General features: G+C 42.4%; 1 protein-coding gene across 4 annotated transcripts in view; it reads right to left on the bottom strand.

Annotated features, from left to right (window-relative positions):
- Positions 1-8776: 8776 nt before the first annotated feature.
- Positions 8777-11081, bottom strand: part of HIPK2 (homeodomain interacting protein kinase 2) — a 182483-nt gene continuing 180178 nt past the window's right edge. For all 4 annotated transcript variants that reach the window (XM_034778996.1, XM_034778988.1, XM_034778980.1 and 1 more), the window contains one exon: positions 8777-9438. In XM_034778996.1, the coding sequence (XP_034634887.1) occupies positions 8971-9438 (468 nt within the window). In that variant the 3' untranslated portion in view covers positions 8777-8970. The remainder of the gene's footprint in view (positions 9439-11081) is intronic.

Genomic DNA, 11081 nt, shown 5'->3' with positions numbered 1-11081 from the left:
TGAGGGTACCTGGCACTGAATGGAGTTACTGGAGGGGCTAGGGACCAATTCTGTTTCCATTCAAGTCAATGGGGAGTTCTGACACAGATTTTACCAGCAGCAGCACAGGGGCCTAAATGTAAAGTATCACTGTTGTTTTCTAGTAACTTCATTCAACTGCCAAGATCAACAGGGTAGCTGTGGCAGGCCTCACTGAAAGATGCAAGGAGCTTTGTTGAGATTACCTGAGCTCCACGACTGAAGCTCAGTACTTCAGACAAATTTTTTTAAAATGCCAATTCATGTACTTTTATTATCTAAAAGTACAACTTTGCCCAGCAAACATTTACACCGTGTTCATATGGTTACTCAACTGAAAGAAAACAAAGACAAAAACTAAACAGATACTCATGGTGAAGTGAGACTGAAAAAAAGAGGTTACATCAAAATGCAAAATATACGACAACCCATAACAACGAAACAGCACCAAACGGCACCACCATTCGCTAATAAAGTTTACAGAGAAATGGTCAATGGACTTCGTATTTAGTTCACTGGTTCAAAATGTTTCTACGATGGAGTCACTTGTATAAAGGGATGAACAGAATGAAAGCCAAATTACAGCATTGCCTCTCTGAGTGGCTGTCACACAAAAAAACCCCACAACAATTCCAAAACAAAATAGGGATTCACTAGCTCAGGAATCAATAGTTCAGCTAATGAGTTATGAACAAAACAGTACATCCCTTCCTTTGAATATCCTTCTTTCTCATGATACAGGTATCTTCATCCAGGTTATGGTCCTACAGAGGATAGTTGATTTGGACGTATTGTGCTCCATGCTTCAACCCAAGGAATTTCATTAAAGTTTGTTATTAAAAAATAAATAGCTCATGTGTTGGACTATACTTCAGTATGTGGAGCAGTTTCTTAACCATACTTTGGAATAAGGTGGATTCTTTGATCTGAACTCACTTTCCAATACTATGTTATATCTCAAAACAGAATATACATAATAAAGACACACCTGTACTTTTCTGTTTTAAAAGGGCAAAATTAAGAAATAGAGGCAGCTGTATTGAGTTTTTGAAGGTGTCATTTACAAACAGAAATTTCCCTTAAAAAGTACCAGTTTAAATGTAAACTATAAAACACTGTAATAACTATAAAATGTAGCCAGAAAACTGTTTAAGTAGCCACAGTCTATTATTCAGTTCATATTGGTTTAAAATGTGACTCATTAAATATCTTCTAGAAGGCCAAAGCATTTTACAGTAGCTATAAACATATATACTTACATGTGCATTTTAACAATTGATTACAATACATAAAAGTGTAATCTATTCCTTGGTTTCTTTTGTTTTTGTTTTAAAGAATCACGGTCTTCAGAATTCACTCAAGCAACAATGACCAGGGTGGGCATTTATCATTATTCCGCCCATACAGAGTTTATAGTCTTTGAAACCCAAGTTCAAGCTGGCTACATGTTTTCAAAAAGGCTAAAACCAGGATGAATGCCCACATTTGAGGTAATTATTGCCATTAGGTCACAGTTTGTGTAATATAAGTGTATCTAAATCCTTCTTTAAAAAACGGAAGGTATTCCACCATAGCTCCAGAATACCTTTTAAACCAATCAGAATCCAGAATCCTGATCAGATGGGGTTTGCTTCCAATGGAGTCAATGAGTTCTAGAACAGTAGAACACATATAGACCAACCTAGAACCCAGGCAAACAAGCCTCTAACCAGTCAATAAAGATGAATTAAGAAACAAAATATAACAAAACCCTAAGAGGCGCCATGTGGCTGATGATCAACATTTCTGATCAGAATTCCAGACCAAAGCTTTTCTAACTTACTTTCTCCTTTCCAATCAATTCGCTGGAAAAAAAATATTAAAACACATCTGCATTATTATCAACTCCATGCCAGCACTGCAAAAGCTCCTTGGCTATGTTCTGAAAGTGGGATAAGCTTTTCTTTTGCTCTCAGCATTGCTGTCCATCTCTTTCCGTCTCAAAGAGGAAACCGTTCTATTTTTATTTTTATTTTATTTTTTTAAGAAAGAAAGAAAAAAAAAAGTCCCTGGCTGTCAGACCCACACACAAGTATTTACAAGATCTATGTGAATCTGCACATAATTCCCCCTACAGCTAAAGAGTTAAGATCAGAGATGTCACAATATTTATCAGTGCAGTAAAAAATATCATTTTTGGAAAAAATATACCTTTAGTATTGCCTTTCTTGGATTAACTATGACAAGCAAAAGATTAAAAACAAAAACTTTATCTTCATATACACATGAAGAGTCTGTTATAGCAGCACTGCTAAAACTGGAAGGACAAGCTAACCCGTACGTGAGAAATGTAAATTTCAGTCTGATTCTAGAGACGCAGAAAGCAAAGCCTCATAGTATGCTTCAGAAGACTCCTGAAAGGTCAAGCTAATTTCCCATTCAAATTTCACACTTGATGCAATACATGGTGTTTCCTTCTCCAATGAGAGCATCTTGTGTTTGCTGAAATCAGTCTTGGTGTGCTTATCTAGCGCTGGATCCTGCAAATATTTGCATATCTGAGCAACTTTATACATGTGAATGGGTCCATGAACACTCTGGGACCAAACTGGAGTAAAGTTATTCAAGGGCATAAGCACCTGCAGGACTGAGTTCCAAATTAGCCATCTGGTCTGAACTCTAACCCTGCAGTGACACTGCCTAATGCAATTAAGCAGCCTCAGGGCTGGGCTATGCTGCAGCCGCTGGGTGGAACGGAACACAATGGCATACTTTGAAGGGCTGGCATCTAGTGGTGACATACTATGTATCTAGAACCCGGGGCAGGCAGCATGGGCTGTACCTCTTCTTAAAGACAATACTACAGCAATGAGCCAAGACACTATAGCTTACAGTAGTGTGACTGCAAGATTGGTGACCTTTGCTGTAAAATAGTGGGTTTAAAGGGTATTTTGCTCAATGCGACTGATAGTCTTGACTTGGTCTTCACTCAGGCAAAATTCCCATTGGCTTCAAAGGGAGCTCTGCCAGAGTATGACAGCACATGGACTCAAGGACTGGATGCACAGGGCTCAGTCCCGTTTTCCTTTCTCTAAGAACTGAGGCCTTAAATGCAGAGGAACTAAAGTGATCCTAATGCACAGGACCAGACTCCAGAGAGGGAATTTAGAGGACTCCACACATCATGCACATTGCAAAGCAGTTATCTTCAGAGGCTGTCTGTACAGTAGTGCAGAGGAGATTTGGGGATCAGTGGGGGTATGGCCAGAGTGTCCACAACTGCAGATCCACTGACCTAAACATCCACACGGGGGAAGGGGAACACAGTGGGTACAAATGCTACTGCAGCCCATGGCCTGGGTCACACTGGTGCTTTGCACCCTGGCAGGGAAGGAGAGGATTTTTTCCCCCAATGCCTGCAGAACTCCCCGAACAAGGAACATTTAAGTCAGACCCTGCACTCACATGTCCAGAACTTGGCCCGTAAGGAGCATTACACACCCCTTTGCTGGGCTGATTGCCAACCCATGGCAAACCTGCTCAAACTTCCACAAACAATTCTTCTGCGTTTGCCCAACTTTGAGGAGGTTTCGTCATTACAGGAGTTACAGCATTGCATTGACACACAGAGATTGCAAACAGAGTCCTAAAGCAGGAGAGTTAAATGCTACAGAAGCACGGGGCGCTTACGGAAGCTTATTCCCATTACACAGTTCACAATTTCAACACTGCGTTGTTGCCAGTGATACGATACATTGTAATTACTATGAATAATAATAAATAATAATAATAACAACAACAGTGAAAGAAGCATAACATTTTTGATGTCCCCTAAAGTTTAGGATAGCAGCAATATTTTAGTGTGACTGAATTTCTCCACTCAACAAGCTAGCTAATCAAAACATAAACAAATGACAGAAACGGAAAGAAAAGAAAAAGAAAGAATTCCATAGCGTGTCATTATTGCCTGACAGTCAGGGCCTGTGACTTTATTCTGTATCTGTAATCCGGGTCTCTTTCTCTCTTTATTTAAATTTATTTATTAAGCTTCTTTGGTTAAAGAAAGACATGGGTTTTTATCTTCCTTTCAGGTTTGGTAATGGAATTTCTTTCAAACCAAATTCGGAGGGATTGAGAATATAAAAAAGTATAACAGAAACAGAAGCGTCCCTTTGCTGGAATGTTTCTTGACAGAACTATTATGGAGAGCGAGGGAGTAAAAATCTACCCAGAGGGTCAAATGCAACCCTGATATAAGCAGGTGCAACTCCAGTTTGGGGAATGCAATTGCAGTTGCTTCTTCAAACAGCTGGATTTGGCCCAGTCTACACTGAGAAAAGTTCTAGCTCGTCCATTATGCTGTTTCATTCCGCTCAAGGTAACTAGTCCCTCCACCTCTCTGTATATTCTGGTTTCATAGCAGCACTTTGAATGTCCAGCTGTAAGAGAGGCAATGTCTGTTCACCTCTCCCGTTTCCAGCATCAGACGAAAGCAAGACACTGTGATGGGGAAAGGGGTCACTTCTACACTGTGCCAACCAGGAACCACCGGTAATACTTCCAGTACTGAACCATTCACCTCCTTACTCAAGTTTCCAAGCAGTTTGCTCCACACACACAAAGAACCCCAAGCTCATTCCAAAACACATCAATCCTATTTTCAACTCCAAAGGTCTCTGCAAGCTAAATAATTCAGCTATTGTTACTTGTGTAGCACCAACAGTGTGCCTGCCAAGAATTTAGCTCCTCTACTAACATTGTCTGCCCTCCTGTGTGGCTAACAGTACTGCACTTACCATCCTATATTTTCAGAGAGAGAGAGGGAGGGAAAGGCATTTTTTTGCATCCCCCTACCGAGCAGAAAACTCAGTCCTCAGTTAGCATTGCAACATAAACACAGTTCAAACTACGGATACATCGTTGATCCTTATTACAACCCCTTCCAGCAACACTGACTCTGACTGCACTGGGATCAGAACCATAGCTAGCGCGGCTCTGTTCTCAGCACGAACAGGACAAACAACTGCCCCTTCCACTTTGCAGTGCATTCCTTCACACCACAGAATGCACCGTCGTAAGCTCTGTCACCCTATTGCCACAGAAATCAGATTTGCGCGTAGTGGAGGAACGAAACAGACCCATGTACAGGCAAAACACAATAAATAAATCAAACATTCTGGTAAGTGAGATTAAAACCAACCCTTCCTCTCTTCCCTGCTTTATTGGCCCCAATATAGTGATGCACTTAAGCAAATATTTTGACTTTAAGCATGTGCTTGAAGTCCATCCTTATTCAGCAAAGCACTCAAGCATGTGATTAAATGTGCTGCTGAATTAGGGCCTTTACACAGACTCTACCCCCACAGCTTTAATAAGGAGATGTAACTGAAAACATAATTCCATACAACAAAAAAGCTTAATAAAATTTCATAAGTAATAATTAAAAGACCAGCTATATCAAGGAGGAAGAAACACAAGCCAAATACCGTGGTCATATAGACACACCTTTAGTCTTCAAAAATGGTAGAACAGGACAGGTACCTTGCTATTCCTGCTGCTCAGTTTTAACAAGCTAATATCTTCAGTGTCTGCCAGTGTTGTTTATCCAGTGACTGGACTGGGGGGTCACATTCTTTCCTCCATTCGGGTTCTCTCATTCAGAGCTTGGAGGCTAGATAGGGCTCCTTCTGAGGAGCCAACCATTTGTTTTCTCCTCTGGGAAACTGAGCTCTAATACTTAGCCCCAGCTTGGGTTAATTAAAGGGGTTATGGGGACATGGCCTGGTCTTGGACTCAGACAAGTGCCTCACCAAACATTAGCTGCTACAATGTGATGGTGAGTTGGACCTTATGGACCCAGGCCCTCATGCTCTTTTAATCCAGCCCTGCTGCTAGAAAATGACGTAGGTTGCTGTTTGGTCTCTGCCTCCAAGGGAAAGTTTCTGGCATTGTGCTGAAATGCAGGGGTGCCATGGGGGATAATGGTCCATCCCTAAAGGACACATCCTCACGGCATGTCCCTTTTCTGCCCCCTCTATGCTCTCTGCAGTTTGTCTTCTCAGAACAAAACTATCTTCCTCTCTTCCTGCAGTTCTCACAGACACAGTGACCCCTCTGATGCCACTGATGAAGAGAAACTATTCATAATAAAATTAACAAAACAACAACATCAATAATAATACTAAGAGAAAATAACACAAAGATGCAGGAATGCATGTGCAATTAAAACCCAGAGTAAAATATAATAAAATAATAATAATCAGAACAATCATACAGTAAAATAACAATATTATTCCTTTTAATGACACAAGCAGCATGACGCTTTCATACCTGAACCAATGAGACATGAGAGGAATGCAACGGAAAAGTACAGGGAGAATAGGGAATTTCCTGGCTTTGATAAATGGGAAAGTGTGGTCTTTCTCAAGGAAGAATGTAAGGTGCATGGACTGCTGAGAATCCGATCCTGATTTACATTATATTTAGTGGGAGCGAGGGAGAGATGAGAAAATAAAACAGTGCAAGGATAGCCCATGAATCTGAAATGGCAAACATGAGGGATACTTGATGGCTTCCCGAAATAAAATAATCTTGCCCAATCTATGCATATTGAGATCCCTTCCTTCTTCAAGGCTGGACAAATGCTCATGATCAGATATTACAGCTGTGCTTGTCTCTTGCCAGTTTCTCTCTCTCTCTCTCTCTCAAGACCTTTTCCTTAACTCCATCCATGGGATCCATCCCTCTTCACTCTGCCAGTTGACCTGCCATTTTCTAGCATCTTGCAGTAAACCTTGAAACACTCCTTGCGCTAGGTTTAGGTAGATTCTATAGTGGCACTGAATGGCCATGCAGACCTAATCTTTGATGGGAACACGCCACCAAACCTTCTTCTTATTGGGCTCTTCTCCCCTCCCCCACAAGTACATATGAAATTCTAAGTATTGATGCAATGGTGCACCCATTTTTATCGCCTTTTCCCTCTTAACCCTCTCAGCTGTAAGAAAATCTCTTTGGAAACTACCCGAAAACAAGACTGTTTAGAGTTCCTTTGGTGCTGAGGACCCAGAGCAAGAATTTTTTCACCAAGTTCAAACAGCATTCTACTACAGCTTTTATACAAATGGGATGAGGGAGGGGAAAGAACACGGTCAGAACTACATTACAACGGGTAGGGCCTTGATGTCTCAAAATTTTCTCTTTTCACTCAGGAAACCTGAGTTTGACTCTCTAGACTGATTCTCTCATTCTCTTGCTTTCTTTATTCCCCATCTTTGGAATTCTACTAGAAGTGTCCTTAAGCATTCCCCCTCTGATGGATCAAATCTCCACTCCCCCTTCTCTCTGACATAGTACTCTGGCAACATAACACTCTAGATGTTTGTAAAGCAAGGATGGGAGGAATCTGTCCTTCTAATCCTCTAAGAATGTTAGCAAACAGCAGAATGAGAATTAAACTTCTGATGGGGACATTTTTTATTCCCCAAGGGGGAAAAAAACAGACCCACAAACAAAACCTTTGACCCTTTGGGAAGCTACATTAGGGTCTCATGACCAATCTGGTCACTTCTAGCCCATATATTGTTAAACAGATATCTGGAGGTACGTCCTTCCAGCCCCCACAAGCCTTCCTGACACCTGCACATCGGCAAATGACTAAAGAGCAACGACAGGGGCGGAAAAATAACCTAGAAGAAGAAAATCAACACCACCACAAAATCAACACCACCGCAAAAGAAGAAGAGCTCAGATGAAATTCTGACTAGCCTCAGTCAGTTTCTAGGCGTACCAGTGGAAGTAAACCCTTAAGCCGCATCTGTAGTTCGGTAAGGCACTACGAGGGAATGATGTAAAACTAAGACTGTGACAGTTGTAATGGCTGTGCTGAGGAACACACCACAGAGAGAAGGCAGCATCTGCACGCGCGCACGCACACACACATACACACACATACATACCTGGACAATCACATTTGTTACATGCCTATGTTATATCTTTTTTTCTTCTTTTTGTTGTTGTTGTTTTGTTTTTGTGCAATCACATTGAGGAATAGTCTATTGGTATCATTGAAGTTCAACACAATATAGTAAAAAGGGTGTATGTACTGTATAGTGCTACATTCTACCAAGGGGCCAGAGAAATTTTATACTCCTACACTAAAAGAGCTGGGGATTAAAAAGAAAATTTCCAAATAAAATAAAATAAAGAAACTGAAATCCAACATACACTATTACAGACATTTTTTAAGAATAACATTTCTCAGGGATTTATCCAGGGTGCTCAGAAACAGGGAAAAATAGCCCCAAATGCTTCTGATCTTGACAAATGGTGCGTATTCTTGTTTGTGTGTACACGTTTTAAGCATATCAGTGCTAGGTCTGAAATTTAGAGTGATGGAAAAAATTCCTTCCCTTCCACTCCTCCACCCCTGTCCGCTCCCCTCCTTTTACCTTCCCCATGGAAAACACCTCACACACCTTTGGGTTATAGAGACCAGTGCAAAAATGGGGCATTATCCCTTTGAAATTCTGGATAAATCCCTAATCCGTAGATTTATTGGGTTAAAAACCTAATGGATTTTGTTTTAGGTGTTCTGGACAACAAATTCCTAAATGTAGCTCATTATAAGATTAAAATAATCTTTAAAAGTCTATTGGTGAAGTTCTCCAAAAACAGGACCCACTTTGGGTCCGTCTGTTCCCCCCCCCCCCCCCCCCCCCGTTGGTGCCGAATGGTTTTGTTTTTTGTGTTTTTTTTTTTTTTTTCATTCTTTTTTTTTCTTTTTCTTTTTTTTTTTAAATAAAAAGTGTAGAATTAGTTCTTTCCTTCTTTCCTTTCTCATTTCTCCCTTAAAGTCTCCTTCATTCAAGTTTCAAGTGAGCCTCCCATTGCATTGTTTGTCATGTTCTTCAGTATAAAAACAGCCACCTCACTCCCTCTTTGCGGGTCTCTCTCTCTCTCTCATTCCAGTGTTTAGATGTAAGGGTACTGGTTGACCTTGGTGGGGCTCAGCGGGTATCCAGTGTAGACTGTGGAAGCAGGAGAAGCACTGATATAGGTCTGATGGGCAAACTGAGCCTGGTACTGACTTGGGTGGATGGTAGGTGATGGCAGAACCCGAGGGCCCATGCTGACAGGAACCTGGTGGACAATGCTGGCCGGGTAAGTGGTGTGTTGCACAGCATGACGAGCAGACCCTTGGGAGGCCACCAGGTGAGCAACGGTGCCTGTGGAGCCCAGAGCAGCGGGGGCGGTGTATGTGTAGAGGTGGGGCTGAGTGGGGAGGTGAGCCGCTGCTGCCGCAGCCAGGTGAGGGTGGACCGTACCATGGCTGGGGCTATTGTGTGGGAAGGAGTACGGAGCCTGAGCTATTGTTGGAGTGATGTAGGCTTGCTGTCGCCGGTGACTCCCTGTGCGATCAGTCGTGATGTGCTGCTGGGCCTGCACAAAGAGAGCACAATACAGGACAGTTAGAAGACAACAGGTTGTTCTTTTCCTCTAGCTCCTGGAGTGAGCTCCTTCCAGAGCCAAAGTGATTTCTGTGATGGTTCTCGGGGCACCAAGGAGTAAGAGTCACCTTGTTAACCCTTTGCCTCCAGGGGGGAAACCTTCTTATGCTTGAGTGGGAGTCTGCTCCCTCACACCTCCAGTCTGTTCACCATCCATGCACTCTCCTCTGGGCTATGCCAGCCTTTCCTTTGCCGTGAAGATTAACAATAGGGGCACCCCAGCCTCTGAGCCCCTTTGAAGCATTCCCCTGTAGAGTCCAGCCCCTTCTCCACTGAACACCCACAGAAATACCAGGTCTGCTGTCCCCAAGAGAACAGGGTGCACACCAGCTTGAATAATTCAACTCATAAGAACGGCCACACTGGGTTAGACCAAAGGTCCATGTAGCCCAGTATCCTATCTTCTGACAGTGGCTATCGCCCGGTTCTTCAGACGGGATGAACAGAACTGGTAATCATCAAGTGATCAATCCCCTGTCGCCCATTCCCAGCTTCTGGCAAAACCGAGGCTACAGACACCATCCGTGCCATCCTGGCTACTAGCCATTGATGGACCTATCCTCCATGAACTTAGCTAGTTCTTTTTTGAACCCTAAACTCAGGATCAGCTCCTTGTATAATACCACAGCACTGAGATATGTGTATAGAAAACAACAGTAAGGTTATCATCAAAGATTCGAGAGCGAGAGACAGTAAGGATAATGGAAACAAAAGGGCTACCAGATTTCTAGAGATTAAATTTAACAGGCTAACCTTTCTAGCCTTCTCCTTATGCTTCCCAAAGTTCATTGTCTCTACCCAGAGGCAGGATAAACCCCTGTGACTTATTCTCCAGTGCGTCACCCCACTGATTTCATATGTAAATAGGGCTTCCTTTGTGTTGGCTTACAATGCTTAATTTACATGCAGACAGAGAGATAAGTCAATAAACATCTTCTGTCTGACAGAAAACCTGTCAAATCTGCCCTGATACAGACTTCAGAACATATTTCCAGTATATGGACATAACTCCTTATACAGTGTCTGTACGTACATTTCACATCAATATTAATGACCATCATGATCCTGGCTTTCTTTTAAGACCTCACATGACATTCCTTGGTAAACCAGAAAGGACACACCTGGATCAGGAGATTCTGAGGGGTTTTGGGGTCACAATTTCCCATGTGTTTTTCCCCTCCTCCTCAAATCCTCAATGTCACAGTAAACTTCTCTTGGAAGCAGCAGGGCTGCACAGGGTACCTCAAAAACCTAGGTTCTATGGGTCCACCACAGCAGCTCTCTAGAGAACATTACAGGACTGCACTCATTGCCTGGAAGGGCAGCTAACATGAAGACTCCCACAACCTTGCATCACAGAGATGCAGTAAGAGTTTCTGCTGTGAGATCCATGGCTAGGCTCAGACAAGCCTTTTTAAAATTTGACAGTGAATTTAACACTGATGAAAGCCCTGGAGTCCAGCATGGGCAGAGGCAGTTGTATTGATTTAATAACGGTGGTCTTTGATGCTCTCACTTCCTAGGTTGGCAGCCTAACATACTCCCCCAGCAATCCCAGACCCCAACAAGTCTTGA

Source organism: Trachemys scripta, chromosome 1 (genome assembly GCF_013100865.1).
Source record: "Trachemys scripta elegans isolate TJP31775 chromosome 1, CAS_Tse_1.0, whole genome shotgun sequence".
Classification (NCBI taxonomy): Eukaryota; Metazoa; Chordata; order Testudines; family Emydidae; genus Trachemys; species Trachemys scripta.
The sequence above is the reverse complement of the archived record's forward strand: the minus strand, read 5'-3'. Positions and strand labels throughout refer to the sequence as shown.